At 34.1% G+C, this 15,982-nt stretch overlaps 1 protein-coding gene across 3 annotated transcripts; it reads right to left on the bottom strand.

Moving 5' to 3' along the window:
* Positions 1-809: 809 nt before the first annotated feature.
* On the bottom strand, positions 810-15,738 carry tmem87b (transmembrane protein 87B). 3 transcript variants are annotated; one of them, XM_051126432.1, is made up of 20 exons: positions 15,562-15,738; positions 13,250-13,310; positions 12,555-12,646; positions 12,332-12,466; positions 11,724-11,780; positions 11,582-11,632; positions 11,389-11,482; positions 11,237-11,298; positions 10,691-10,874; positions 9,907-10,006; positions 9,179-9,272; positions 8,989-9,059; positions 6,653-6,762; positions 6,519-6,577; positions 6,324-6,427; positions 6,145-6,218; positions 5,971-6,041; positions 5,272-5,324; positions 5,146-5,176; positions 810-2,943 (listed from the first exon to the last, which is right to left on the bottom strand). In XM_051126432.1, exons 1-20 carry the CDS (start codon positions 15,697-15,699, stop codon positions 2,902-2,904), a joined length of 1,683 nt encoding a protein of 560 aa, XP_050982389.1. In that variant the 5' UTR covers positions 15,700-15,738; the 3' UTR covers positions 810-2,901. The 3 variants fall into 3 exon arrangements, with proteins under 3 accessions (XP_050982389.1, XP_050982388.1, XP_050982390.1); XM_051126431.1 differs by lacking the exon at positions 8,989-9,059 and adding an exon at positions 7,846-7,917 and having other exon boundaries at positions 6,653-6,761; XM_051126433.1 differs by lacking the exon at positions 8,989-9,059 and adding an exon at positions 7,846-7,917 and having other exon boundaries at positions 6,653-6,761; positions 11,600-11,632.
* Between the last annotated feature and the right edge of the window lie 244 nt (positions 15,739-15,982).

The following is a 15,982-nucleotide window of genomic DNA, read 5'->3' as shown; positions in this document are numbered from 1 at the left end:
ATTCTCTTTATTAATTATTATTATTATTATTAATAATAATAATAATAATAATAATAATAATTTTAGCCTATTTTTTATTATTTTTATAGTTATTTTAGTACATCAAATGATATGAAAATGGGTGATGCTAAACTTATTTAGCACTTGCATTCAGCAAGAATGCATTGAATTGATCAAAAAACGACAGTAAAGACATTTATAAAGTTACAAATCTTGTTTGTAATGTAATTAGAGATTTATAAGCAGTTAAAAATGAAAAGCTATATCTATTTTAAACTACTTCTACTAGCTCTACCGACATTTTGCGTTAGATTGTTGACAAAGTTTATAAATAATAATAAAAAATAAATAACAGTATGACAACAACTGTTTTGAACAGGTAGAAAACGTACTGTACTTACCATTTAGTTAGGGACGCCCCCTTGTGGACTTACTGGAAATATAGATAATAATAATAATATGCTGTATATAAATATCGTTCCAATATTTAGACTTTTTTCTTCAGCGGAAAACAAAAAGATAAGGATGTTCACGCTGCTCTTTTTTACCCCAGTGTAATTAAAGTGATTAGCTGAAGGCAGATGAAGGCTACCCAACTCCAAATATAAAATACGTTTGTGAGGAGTTTTTAGTGTGTTTTTGTTTAAATTCTTAGAAATCTATCATAATGACCCCCATTTACATTCTTACCTTTCATAGAAGAAGCAGAATGACACTTATGGTCAACTGTCTTATCAAACATGTTCTGTCACCTTTAGAACATTGTGAACACTTTAAAAAAAAACAACATATGACATTACAACTCACAATTGACTGTAATAAAGAGTCTTTATTGCAACCCACATTGTTGAACATGTATAAAACATGGATAAACATGCATGTAGACAGAAAACAGGAGGAATTGAGCTCTACGGGACATCAAGTGTGCTTTTTGAAGAGTGTGAGAGTGTCACGTTTGAGGAGGCCAGCTGACCGTAAAGCAAAAAAGGCAAAAAAAACCATTGGAAAGATTTTATGAAGAAAACAGAAAGACACATGAAAAACAAGGTCAGCATCAAACAGATAAACTAATCTGCATCCCATGACCAAAAGAAATTACATCCACTTAAAGTGCGCTTTGTAATATACACAAATCTGAAGATATTCCACAACATATTTCGTTTAGCTTCAAGGATGCATAAAGTAAATAAAAAGACATCTTTCTGAAGTTTACCAGTCATTCTGTTTACCACGGTTCAGCATGGTAAAGCGCACATTGTTCTGTTAAGCAGACATGTCACAGAATGTCCAACCGAGACCAGGGGAGAAAAGGCAAAGTGACGACTTCACCGTGATACAGTGGAAAACGCAATAACGGAAGTGAGTTAAGGCTTTAGTATGCATCTACACAGAGATTTAAGATACATACGCTTTTCCACAAAAAGAATATTTCACCCAAAATGAAAATGACTTGCCCTAATGTTGTTTCAAACCCATATATTAACTATATTTCTTTTGTCTTCACACTACTTCATATAATTAAAGTTCAAGCTCCAAAAATCCATCACACAAAGAAAAAAAACACAAAACTGCATCATAAAAATAAAAAACTCATACAATAGATTTCTGTAAGGAACAGACCAAAATTTAAGCTATTCACTGCTCTCAAACCTCAGAGGGTTAAATTTGGTTCTGTTCCTCATGCAAACCTTTCACATTATTTCAGAAGACGTAAGACACTTCAGAACTTCTCTTTTTGTGTTCTACTGTTTCCGCCACATGATTAAAAAAATAGGTAAATTTATCAAATAATTGTGATTTCATATTTCACAATTCTGACTTTTTTTCCTTAGAGTTGCAAGGTATAAACTCAAATGTGCATTTCTGAGAAGAAAAGTTCAGATTGTGAGATATAAACTGCAACTGAAAGAAAAAGTGAGAATTGTGAAAAAAAGTCGCAGTTATCTTTATTTTTGATCCATGGTGAAACCGAAAAATAGAACTGCGTGATGAAAATGTAAAATTCAAAGGCAAAAAAAAAGAATTGCATGATAAAAACTCCAGATAGCCAGATGTCAGAGTTCTGAGTTTATATCATGAAATTCTGACTTCCTTTTTTCTCAAAATTGTGAGATGCAGTTACCTCTTTTATTTTTTACCCGTGGCTGAAAAACAGGCCATAAATAACAGCATATAGGTTTGAGATGACATGAGGGTGACTAAACAACAAAAATTTTGATTTTAGGGGTGAAGTCTCCTTTTAAGCGAGAAAAGTTGAGCTGGGCTCCCTACAAAACAAAACAACTTCATAAAATTATTCAGAATATATAATTAACCATTCTGCTCATTTAAATTACTCCCTGCACAAACTCACACACAAACACATACGACAGACATTCTACTATTCACATCATGTATTGAAACCATAGACAAAATGTTTGAAATAACACTTTATATACAGCCAAAGACTAACTGAGAAGACGCTTTGGTCAATTTGAAGTTCCTTATCAATGTTTTTCAGGATGGAGTGACACACGCACAAAACAAAAACCAGCGCTAAGAATGGTTTAACCCATTTGAATGCTCACAATTTTGTATAAACATAGATCATCGTCTCTTTATACAGATTGATGATGACGTTAAAGTCTTCCGGACGTTTCAACTGTTTAGGAAAAAAAAAATAAAAAGAGAGAGGTAACACCTCAACAAAGTTCAGGTAGTACAGCGTCTAGATCGGCTTGGATGTGTCCACCTCTTCAGCACGATTCCTTCATTTTACCCAAAAGCCGCCAACCAACCGGACCAAAGGAAGGAAACAGTCTGAGTCTGTGACTCTCTCCGGTGAGGATCAGATGCCAGTTACAGGAGCAGCGGTTTGGTTGATCTCTGGAGGTTTGCTTCAGCTGCAGCGCTTTCTCAACCTCACTCCATTTTGGACATCTCATACTTGGTGGTCATGATCTCCTGTGTGAGAATCACACATTAATTCATCCATTATATGTGACCCTGGAGCACAAAACCAGTCTTAAAGGAGAAGTCCACTTCCAGAGCAACAATTCACAAATAATTTACTCACCCCCTTGTCATCCAAGATGTTCATGTCTTTCTGTGTTCAGTTGTAAAGAAATTATGGTTTTTGAGGAAAACATTTTAGGATTTTTCTTCATATAATGGACTTTAATTGTGCCCCCGATTTTGAACTTCCAAAATGTAGTTTAAATGCAGCTTCAAAGGGCTCTAAATGATCCCAGCCGAGGAAGAAGGGTCTTATCTAGCGAAGCGATCGGTCATTTTTTTTGGAAAATAAAAACGTGTATACTTTTTAAGCACAAAAGCTTGTGTAGCACAGGTTCTGGGATGCGCGTTCACGACATACTATTGAATCATGTCGAAAGGTAACGCCGAATGTAGGCGGATCTACAGACCCAGTGTTTACAAAGCGATATCGCATGAAGACTAAGAAAGTGCAAGTAAGTCAAACGCTGTTTACAAACAAAAAGGTACAACGTGTCGGACGATTCTGAAGTTGTAGGAGAAAATAAGAAAATAAGAGTTTTTCGCCATCCTCTTCCTTTTTTAGCCAGAGTACACAGACGATGAACTTAGATGGGATTCGTAGTAGTGATGGGAAGTTTAGATCATTTTACCGACTCGGACCTTTGAGTCTCATTCAACAAAATGAACAAATCTTTTTGAGTCATTTCATTAATTTTAGCAAAATCAGCGTCATGTGACAGCCCCATAAGATGAACGAAGGACTCGAAAAACCCGAAGACTCGAAACAGGTGAACTAATTCTTCCAGTACAGAACCTAATAGGATGCTGCGCATGCGTAACTGAACGAATCACTCCCCGAGACGACTCGTTCTTCGCACGTCACATTAAAAATTTTTTCAAAATGAACGAATCGTTCAAGAACGACCCATGGTCGTGCATCCGAGAGCCTGTGCTACGCAAGCTTTTGTGCTTAAAAAGTATACAATTTTTTGTTTTTCGAAAAAAAAAAAAGATCTTAAAAGATCGTTTCGCTAGATAAGACCCTTCTTCCTCGGCTGGGATCATTTAAAGCTCTTCAAAGCTGCATTTAAACTACATTTTGGCACAACTGAAGTCCATTATATGGAGAAAAATCCTGAAATTTTTTCCTCAAAAAACATAATTTCTTTACAACTGAAGACAGAAAGACATGAAGATCTTGGATGACACAGGGATGAGTAAGTTATTTGGACTTCTCCTTTAAAGTAGCACAGGTATATTTGTAGCAATAGCCAAAAATACACTGTATGGGTCAAAATGATAGATTTTTCTTTTATGGCAAAAATCAGTAGGATATTAAGAAAAGATCATGTTCCATGAAGACATTTTGTAAATTTCCTACTGTAAATATATCAAAACTTCATTTTTAATTAGTAATATGCATTGCTAAGAACTTCATTTGGACTTTAAAGGCGATTTTCTCAGTATTTTGATTTTTTTGCACATTCCAGATTTTTAAAAAGTTATTATTTATTCAGCTTTATTTAGCTTTCAGATGACGTATAAATCCCAATTTCTAAAAAATTGACCCTTATGACTGGTTTTGTGGTCCAGGGTCACATATGTACTGTAAATGTTCCACAAACACACAGAAGTGAATAAAACAACTGAAACTAGAAAGTGTTATTTTAGCATCATTAGATACGAAATAACACCAGATTCTACACTGACGATTTTATTCATATTTTCAATTTTCTATTATTTTTTTTATATATTTTCCATGTTCATTTTAATGTTAAAGTTTCAGTAATTTTTTTGTCATTTAATTTTTTAAATATTTCTATAGTTTTATTAATTTTGATTTGTTTTATTTCAATTATTTTAGTTTGTCAAGATAAACTAAATGAAAATGAAAAATGTTGCATTATCATTTATGTATTTTAAGTTAATAATTACTTATTAAATGTAATGAAAATGTTTTTATGGCTTTCATTTTAGTTACTATGAAAACTGGATAACTGTGGAACCAGATCTGTTTTTTCTCCCCATTTACAATCCAAGCTTATACTGTCTACATAAATATACCATTTCAGAAGAATAGGGTAAAGAAAAACTGTAATACTAAAAAACCTAAAGATACAGCAAAGCAAAACGTTCTATCAATGACAGAAATAAAAAGAGCTTGCATACCTCATCTGAGTCAAGAAGAACAGGAAGAGCTCTGAAAATAAAAGTGAATTATTATGTGAATAATTACAAATATTTCTTGTTAACAACAGAGTATGTTTGTTTTTTGTCAAACAGAAAATGACTTACACATCAGACAGAGAGGTAGGAATATTCTCCTCCACCCACTTCAGATCTTCATCCTGAAATATTTATTATATTATGTTGCATTTTACTGTATAATATTTACATTTACTGATGTTTACTATTTTATTTTCGAAGATTATATTACATTATATTATAAAAAAAAAAAAAAATACAAATAAAAAAATGTTCAAAATCTATTTGGGTTTGTATGATTTTTATTATGATTTTGAAAGAAGTCTCTTATGCTCAACAAGGCTGCATTTACTTGATCAAAAACACAATAAAAACAGCAATATTGTGAAATATTATTACAATTTAAAAGAACTGTTTTATATAAGAATATATTTTAAAATGTAATTTATTTCTGTGGTCAAAGCTGAATTTTCAGCATGATTACTCCAGTATTCAACATCACATGATGTTTCAGAAATCATTCTTATATGCTGATTTCATAACATTTCAGATTAAAAACAGTCTTGCTGCTTCATATTTTTAAGGAAACCACTTTAAATTTTTCTGACACTGGATTCTTTGATAAACATAAAAGAAATATTACTTTTTGAACCATTATAAAGGTTTTTATTGTCACTTTTGATCAATTTAATGTGTCCTTGCAGAATAAAAAATAATTTCTTTAAAAAAAAAAAAGAAAGTGAACATTTTAAATGCAGCTATATGGGACAATTGCATATTAACACCGACCGGATTGGCTGCTGCAGGCTTCACTGTTCCATTGGTTTCTGTCTTTGCTGCCCTCAGCTTTATCCCATCAGCTGAGGATGAAAAAGTGGAGATTAATTAACCCACCATATACTGAAATAACATCAGCTTACAGTGAAAACCTCAGACATATAGAGACAAAAAAGTGTGACTGACCAATGTTTGCAGACACCAGGAATTCTTCGATTTCCTCATCGTCTGAGTCATCAATGAGCGGTGTGAATGCATACCTACAAACAGAACACATGGATGCGATCAGGACGCTGCTTTAGAAGACTGAGAGCAAGACTGCTGACTAGGATTTGGAAGAAAGTTGATATCGTCACTACGCTTGCCTTTGGTTATTGGCAGACGGCCTCCACAGAAACATGATGACCAGCAGAATGATGGAGAAGAGAAACCTCCAAAAAGCATCATCCACCCACAGCTCCATCCAGTCCTGCTCATACACACACATGAACCAGTTTTAAATCATTTGATTCTGCTCCAATCAGAGCGGAGATGTACACTCAGAGAGTTCTGATACTCACCGCCTGACAGTCTGCTAACCGGAACTTCTTCGTTGTCCAAACCATGAAAATGATGGAGGCTAAAACACACCACTTATCAGTCAACTTGATGATGATTTCACTGTATTCAGTGATATTTCATGCGTTATACTCACCGAGAACAGCAAAGATGAGTGTGTTGGTGAAGTGTCTGTACAAAGACAACTTCACTGGGTTTCTTCTGAGTTTCAGAGTCTTAATGGTTTGTGCCAGACTGACAAATATGTGCAATACAGTCAAGGAACTGAGTCACTGACATACAGGACCATAAGACTAGGAATAGTAAGAGTTAATATTAATTCAATAATTCATACGTGGCATGCTGTCAATTACCACAGACAAAATAATAACATGAAACCTACACACACTAGAACAGACTTGTAATAAGCAGGCAGAACTGCAAATTTCACACAGTTTCAGCTATTATTATGATATGCATATTATTTATAGTACAGTTCAATTTTATATATAATATTAACATACTAAGTTTGGGCATGCATTGAAGTTGTGCTGATCAATATACAATAGCATTTAAAAGTTTGGGGTCTGGAAGATTTTTTTTTTTTTTTTTTTTTTTTTTTTTTTAAATCTCTTTCGCTCACCAAGGCTGCATTTATGTGATCAAAAACACAGTAAAAACAGCAATATTTAAAATAAATGTTTTCTATTTTAATATATTGTAAAATGTAATTCATTTCTGTGATGCGAAGCTGAATTTTCAGCATCATTCAGTGTCACATGATCCTTCAGAAATCATTCTAATATGCTGATTTGCCGCTCAAGAAACATTTATGTTTATTACCAATGCTCAAAACAGTTGTGCTTCTTCATATTTTTGTGGAAACTGTGATACATTTTTCCAATCAGGGTTCTTTTATGAATAGAAAATTCAGAAGAGTAGCATTTATTCAAAATAGAATCTTTTGTAACATGTAAATGTCTTTACTGTCACTTTTGATACATTTAATGCATGAAAAAAAAATAATTTCTTAAAAATCTTACTTTACCCCAGATTTTAGAAGAGTAATATATACGCAATGCTAAAAGGCACTATCTTCCATTATACGGGTACTTACATTAAACACGTCAAAATTTCTGTCTATGGTAATTAACAGGATCCCACACATGCATAGACATAAACTGTAATATTCTTTTTAGCATCATGGTTAGTAAGAAAGTTGTCAGGCCTAACTGGCAAATAGGAAAAAACAAGGGAGCTCCATAAATAAGGCATCATGCAGGAATAAAATACGGCCCAATAGACAGATTGTGCAGGGGTAAAGACAAACACAGCTTTTCAAAAGGATATCCACCAACACAGAGAGGAGTCAAGCAGAGCCAGGGGAATGTTGGCTAGCAGGGCCAGGTCAGAGTCTTTAGCCTGAGAGAGATGCACAGAGGTGGGAAAAATAAGGAATAGGAAACAGTAGGAACAGGTCCTTCACCACTACACACTGATATGAAACTAAAACAACACTAAAAGGAATAAGCCTCTTTTTAAAGGGGTCATCGGATGCTTATTTTCCACAAGTTGATATGATTCTTTAGGGTCTTGCTGAAAAGTCTATAACATGGTTTGGTAAAATTTCTCAATGGTAGTGTAAATAACACCTTTTTTACCTTGCCAAAATCAGCTCTGCAAAAATCATCCTGTTCTGGTTGAGGTTGCTTTAAATGCTAATGAGCTCTGCTCGCCCCGCCCCTCTCTTCTCTTTGTGGAGTGACGAGCCTGTTTACTTTAGCCGCTAAACTCGATAACTAGCACGCTATTAAGAAAGGTGATCGCAAAGATTCATAAAAAAAAAACCCTTATACTCACTTCTGCTGTAAATGAAGCTGGATCATGAATGATTCACGCAAACAGGATATATGTAGATTGGGAGGCACATTACATTCACAAACAGATGCAATCCACTGCATCTTCAGCGGCTCAGATTTGGGGATTAATTGACGACCACTATGTTCATTGTCAATCAACTATTGTGGGAGCGGCCTCTGTGGGTGTGATGCCACACCGACAGGCATCTGAGAATGGCTCGACACACAACATGTAAAAGTGAACTTTGCATCCGATGACCCCTTTAATGCTTCTCAACTACATGGTTATAGTATGCAAGAAACAATTTACATTTGCAAATGACAGAATTAGTTCTTAAAGTTCACCCCAAAAATGAAAATTCTGTCAAGAATGAAAAATGGCATTAACCAAACTGTTCTGGTTACCAATGACTTCCATTATATGAATAGAAGTCAATGTGAACCAAAACCATTTAGTTACCAACATTCTTCAAAATATCTTCAAGCTTCAACAGAACAAAGGAAGTCAACATGAGGGAGAGTAAATGAAGACAGAACTTTACATTTTTGGATGAATTATGGGTTGATATAATTCTGTTAATTAAATGAAGTCTTTATAACCAAACAGACTTGATAAGCCCATCGGAAGGATATGAACCATATAGCAGAAGAATCAAACACAGCTAGTATAACGTATGTGACGAGGGCTGGTCCATTATCTCGACCCTTACAGATCAACACCAATCACACTCATTATTCACAACAAATGAAGTCTAAACGACATCTCATAACTGACTGTTATTAGTATATGCATAACAAAAATTTTTTACAAATGTCAACTTTACCCCAGTGATCCTCAGAACGCCCTCAATTGCGGCGAATGCGAAGTAAAGCACACCCAGACCCACCACTCTGTGCATGACGGTGCCTAAACGTGGTCTGAGAATATACAAAAACATCATTACCATTACATCTCATGCTATCTAAAGTAACTTAAAGGAACAGCTCACCCAAACATGGAAGTTTGCTGAAAATGTACTCACCCTCAGGCCATCCAATTTATCATTTCATAACTATAGCGTTACGTCATTTTAAACCATGGCCTCTGGCCAAAATATAAATCCATAATCCATAATATCACTTCCTCCAGTTAAAAGATTCCATCCCCTGTTTTCCATCAAAATATTATAGATAGATGACTTGTATTTTAGCTGGATGCAGAAGTTTGAAGTTAAAAACATCATAATGATGGTTTCTTTTCTGAAAAAGAGAAACACAGTTTTTCACTTCACAAGACATTAATTGTTGGACTGGAGTGGTGGGGGTCACTTGTGGATTATTGTGATGTTTTTAATCAGCTGGTTGGACTCTTATTCTGACGGCACCCATTCACTGCAGAGGATCCATTGGTGAACAAGTGATGTAATGCTACATTTCTCCAAATCTGATGAAGAAACAAATTCATCTACATCTTGGATGGCCTGAGGGTGAGTATTTTTAAGCACATTTTTTTTTGGATGAAGTGTACCTTTAATAATTCTGAAACCTGCCAAACAATGCTTTCATAACTTACTTGACAATGCCGTATCCCAGACTGACGATGATGACGAGCAAACGGGCCAGAGTCCTCTTCAGAGCAGAGATGAGCTCAGCAAAAATCAGCAGACCCTGAGCTGGAGAGAAAAAAAAAAAAAAAAAGAAAAAAAATTAACTACTGAACATATGGACTCCTTTTTATATACTTGCAGCTTGTTTTTCAGTAAACACCAGTGTGATGCTTCATCCAGATTAATTGCATATCTGAATGTCATAGTGTTAGATGGCAAAATATCAATCCAGATGAATTAAAAATGAAACAGAAACATTAGATGGAACAAAACAAATAAAATATTGCCTTGACAATTAACTGAAATAAAGTCAAGCACTTAGATTACTAACCGGAAATAAATAAAAACTTAAATAAAAAACAAAACAATGATATTAATATTTAAAAAGAACAAGAACCAAAACAAAAACACAAATTACTAAAAATTAAAATGAAAACAGAAAACCTAAAAACATAATTCAAAATATTAATTAAAACTACAATGGCATATAAATAATGCCAAAAGACTGAAGACTGAAGTAATGGCTGCTTAAAAATCAATTTAAAATATGTTAAAATAGAAAATAGTAGTTTTCAATTGTAATGTTTCACAACATTACTGTTTTACTGTATTCTTCCATCAAATAAATGCAGCATCCGCACTAAAAATATGAAAATATCACAGATGACACAAATTTAAGCAATTAAGTGTCCAAATTTATTTGGCCATTGTAAGCTGAAACTGAAAAATAAAGAGTGTATTTTGACTAACATGCTGAGCCCACGTTGTTTGTGTTTTGATATTCAGCACAGAAGACGGCCTTCTCTATCATTCCCAAGAATATGACTCCTGCAATCCAGAACTGGATCCTCAGCAGGTCTTTCCAGTAGCAAGATGCCCAAACGAACCACAGCAGAGCGTACAGGATGTAAACCACACACATCACCATGTAGAACTGAAGAAAAGAGAGGGAAACACATAGTAAATCATGCAAAAATAAATCAATAAATGTTATCTATTTATTTATATAAATAAACATCTAAAATTAGGCATTCATTTACTAATGCAAAATACAATTTCTTATTTATTTATTTATTTAAATAAACATATGTTCAAAAAAAAAAACGGATTTAATTATGATATAAATTGTGATATAATTTTTAAATTAGTTTTATTTTGACTTATTTTAATTAATTTAGTTTTATTTCAATCTTCTTATTTATTATCAATATTTTGTCAAATTATTTATCCACTGATCTTGCCTAAACTTTTCCCTGAGACCCTCTAGCACTCCCCTGAGGCATCTAAACTACTTACGATCATGAGAGGCCATTCGGTGACAGAGAGATAGCCGTGGGTTCCCTTCATCACAACACTGACTGAAACACATAATTTAGATAAGATTAGATCATGCAACAGCTACATATTCTGACATCTATGATAAGAACAGACAAGGTAATTAGGCCTACAGGTTAAATTCCAGTTGGCATCCTGTTTGCTTGAATTGATCTGAACTACCAGCAGGTAGGGCCCGTCCCTCCAGGTCGTAGCAATCACATGATCCTTTGTGCCAACAAAGAAATTACATGTGCATTACTCAACAAACACTCAACCTACTGCTGTTGCCAAATGCTCCATATATTGTGTCCCAGAATGTCTCACCGTTCTATATGAACCAACCTCAGCAACAGAAGAACTTGTGAAGCTGCCATCCTTATTTAGAAACAAAGAAATATATATATATAAATTGCTCTATTTGAGAACAAGTCGTTTTTCAAATAGGAACGTCAGTCAACAGTTTTACCTGTAACTCGCCTTCCACCTGAGACGTTCTCACTTCTTTCGGTTCTGCTTTTGATTTCTGCAGATAAATATGTAATAGACAACATTAAAAAAGGCAAGTAAAACTGAATCTGTTAAAATGCGAATATGTAATGAAGACTGACATCAGCCAGTCGTGAAAGAGGTTGAAAACATGACAACTGTATGACATTTTTGTTTTGTTTAAGATATTTTATGAAAAACTAAAATAAAACAATATTTTAAAAAGTTATTTATTTATATAAATAAAGGCCAAAATATAGGCACCATTCCGTTAATGCAAAATACAATTTTACAAGTTTTTAAATTAATAGCAAAATATAAATATAAATATCTGATGAAAAAAAAAATGGTAAAAAAAAAAAGAAAAATAGAAAATAATTTAAATACAAATATAAAAAAAAAAAGTCTAAAACTTAAACTAAAATTAAAATGAAAAAATGAAAATAATAATAATAATATAAATAATTACTTTATATAAAAGAAAAGAAAAGGAAAAAAAAAAAAACACTGACCATGACTTATTTATCTCAATAAAGGTGAGAAAATAGGGCATATATTACTGACTGAGATCAAGCGACGTGAACGTACATTGAGCATGGGGAACATGTGCATGTCACTGCTGCAGGATAAATCCTTGTATTTGTGCTGAATATACTCTCCGGGTCCGAAAGGGTTCGGGTCCATACTTTTACCTCGACTCAGTGGCGTCTTTTCATACATCTCCTGAACAAGGAAATAAATAAACGATAAACAAACAAACAATATCGCACACATGCTGTAAGGATTTCAGAAGCATACATCTGCCACTTACTTCAATATTGTTGTACTCATTGTGACAGGGGTAGTATTTCAGAAACCACTGAATGGAGAATGTCACTTCTTCTGGACAACCGAATGACGCCACTGCAAAGAGAAAAGAGATCCTTATGTCACTGTGCAATCTAGGATAGGCATCAATCATAATAAATGAATAGTTCAACCAAAATGAAAATTTGCTGAAAATGTACTCACTCTCAGGCCATCCAAGATGTAGATGAGTTTGTTTCTTCATCAAATTTGGAGAAATGTAGCATTACATCAGTTGCTCACCAATGGATCCTCTGCAGTGAATGGGTGCCGTCAGAATGAGAGTCCAAACAACTGATAAAAATACCTCAAAAATCCACACCACTCCATTTTTTAACTTCAAACCATTTCTTCCTCTTATGGACTCATATTTTAACCAGAAGCAATGGTTTGAAGTTTAAAAGTCTTAATGATGGACTGGAGTGGTGTGGATTACTTGTGGATTATTGTGACGTTTCTATCAGCTGTTGGACTCTCATTCTGATGGAGCCCATTCACTACAGAGCAAGAAATACTACACTTCTCCTCTGTTCTGATGAAGAAACAAACACACCCTGTATGGCCCGAGGGTGAGTACACATTCAGAAAATGATCATTTTTAAGTGAACTATTCCTTTAAACTTCATTTACAGTCTATGCAGAAATAATCACATCAGATACCTCTCAGCTGAATGTCAGTGTCCTTATACATGGCTTTTTTTAACAATAAAGGTCTTGACGTCTGGAAAAGAGAAGAAAACACAACGTCAATTTCTTAGAAAGTGCTCAGTAGTAAATTAAACTGGTGCAAGATGGCATTGTCTTACAGTGGAAGCCACTAGAAACCTCAGTGGAAAAATTAGACAGGCCTTTAAATATTTGATAAGACCTCGTCACAAACTTTACACAGATCATATGAACAATCAAAAGTGACAGCGTCACAGCAAGCTGTCAAAAGACGTTAATGATTCCTTTAAACTGAATAAATCCTATTTGCATATTAAACTGCAGCGACAGCCTACATTTACTGCTACTAAGCTATAAAATGCCTCCTTCTGCTGTTACACATCAAACAGTAATAGATATTCTTTGTTTCTCAACACCTTTGTGCATTTTATATATATATATATATATATATATAAAATAAATATAATAAATATATATATATATATATATGGCTCAAACACGAGATTTGGTGTCAACATCAAAATAAATTTACAGAAGTGGTATATACACACACACACATCCATAAGGGAAGCATAAAGCATATTAAATGCAAGTGCAGTGTCTACTTTAATGTCTTAAATAACTTTTGCAAAAATAAAAATAATCATCAACAAAAAAAATCAGTGAAATAATGTTCCATGCTCGTTCAGAATAACATATATTTATGTAAAAAAAATTAAACAACATTCTGAGCTGTACTTACTGAAATACACCTTAAGTCAACAGTTTATATACACTTTGCAGAATCTGCAAAATGTTAATTATTTACCAAAATAATAAAGATTAAACAAAATGCATGTTATTTTTTTTTAGTACTGACCTGAATAAGATATTTCACATAAAAGACATTTACATATAGTCCACAAGAGAAAATAATAGTTCAATTTACAAAAATGACCCTGTTCAAACGTTTACATACGCTTGATTCCTAATACAGTGTTGTTTCCTGAATGATCCACAGCTGTGCTTTTTTGTTTAGTCCTTGTTCGTTGTTTGTCCTGAACAGATTCTTTGGTTTTTCAGCTTTTGTGTGTATTTGAACCCTTTCCAACAATGACTACAATTTAGAGATCCATCTTTCCACACCGAGGGACCCATATGCAACTATTACAGAAGGTTCAAACACTCACTGATGCTACAGAAGCAACAAATTAAGAGCCGGGGAGTGAAAACTTTTTGAATTTGAAGATCAGGGTAAATTTAACTTATTTTGTCTTCTGGGGAGTATGTATGTATCTATATGCATGTAGCTTCTGAACGGCAGTACTAAAGGAAAAAAAAATATGATATTTTGGCAAAAAAAAAAAAAATGCACACTTTCTCATTCTGTTCAAAAGTTTACACCCCTGTCTTTTAACACATTGCTTTTCCTTCTGGAGCATCAGTGAGCATTTAAACCTTCTGTAATAATTGCATATGAGTCCCTCAGTGTGAAAAGACGGATCTCAGAATCATGCCATCATTGTTGGAAGGGGTTCAAATACACAAAAATGCTGAAAAACCAAAGAATTTGTGGAACCTGAAGGATTTTTCTAAAGAACAGTGAGAGAAAATGATCATACTAAACGGTATTATTTTAAATGTTTACAATCTTCTTCCTGATTAAATGGGTAAAACCTAGTAGTTTGAAGAATAGTGGGAAAGATTGGAAAACATTAAAAATGACAATTATAGTGATTTCATCTAATGATTCTTGACTAAGCCTGACAAGATTCTCTATTTATATGAACTGTTGTTAAACTGAATGACATTTCACCCTCTTCTATATTAAAGCCATATTAAACTTTTAATGTGTCGATGCTTGAAACTTCCTTTTATTTTTATCTTTGACACACAAACACATCTTGCATCACAGCAGCGCAATGCATGCTGTAAGAAATACAACAATGCAATATTCAACTATTTAATCAAGGCAGCATTATTAAACACCATCTCTCATTATCACAGAGCCATGCATGATAATAATATAAAAGACACAATCTTGTTTTTGAGCTGCAGCGTGCAGCATTGAGCTAGCGTTAGTCCTCATATAAACACAGCATGTGAACAGTTTACGAGTGTTTTATCATTTAAACGACTCCAAAAACAGTCTCATGACGTGTTATTAACCAGTCATTAATTTCCAGTGGTTGTCTTAATAATAGTAACGTAAAGACATCGCATAATCCATGAATTAAAGATGCCCTGGTATCTAATGCTAGCTGTTAGCATTTAGACTCGTCGCTCGTTTTCATCCGTTTATATTCAAAAACCTCATCCACACTCACATTAAGCACTGTAATAGTCCACAGGCCCATCTCTGGAGCGGCGTTAACTTCATGTAATGATGAAGTGATGAGGACAAATGGGATAAAACAGAGCAAACGGCTGCTGCTCCGTATCCACCGGCGGCTACCGTCGGCCATGTTTACTGTCTAGAGACGCGCGCACACACACCTGTGCGACACGACACGTCACGCCGTCAAAAATCGGACGGTGCGCGAAATTTGCGCTGTACTGTACGCGGACCCTCACAATAACCAAGTGTACTTTCGCTTTTAGAGTTGTTTATTTAGATACTGGTAAGCACCTTTTTTCAATCACAAGCAAAATGTAGAATTTTAAGTGTACATTTTAGCTCAATACCTATTTGTTTAATACCTATGTTTTTGTTTACCCAGATTGGAGATGAATTAGTTAAATTGTGAG

Source organism: Labeo rohita, chromosome 13 (assembly GCF_022985175.1).
Source record: "Labeo rohita strain BAU-BD-2019 chromosome 13, IGBB_LRoh.1.0, whole genome shotgun sequence".
Lineage (NCBI taxonomy): Eukaryota > Metazoa > Chordata > Actinopteri > Cypriniformes > Cyprinidae > Labeo > Labeo rohita.
This window is presented reverse-complemented; position numbering and strand designations above follow the sequence as displayed.

Excerpts from the sequence above, each read along its gene's own strand:
- tmem87b (XM_051126432.1), bottom strand. The coding sequence starts at position 15,699 with ATGGCCGACGGTAGCCGCCGGTGGATACGGAGCAGCAGCCGTTTGCTC. Across the intron at positions 9,060-9,178 it reads GCGTTCTGAGGATCACTGGG|GGTCGAGATAATGGACCAGC; the intron begins GTAAAGTTGACA and ends TTGATCTGTAAG. Across the intron at positions 6,578-6,652 it reads ACTCATCTTTGCTGTTCTCG|CCTCCATCATTTTCATGGTT; the intron begins GTGAGTATAACG and ends GGTGTGTTTTAG.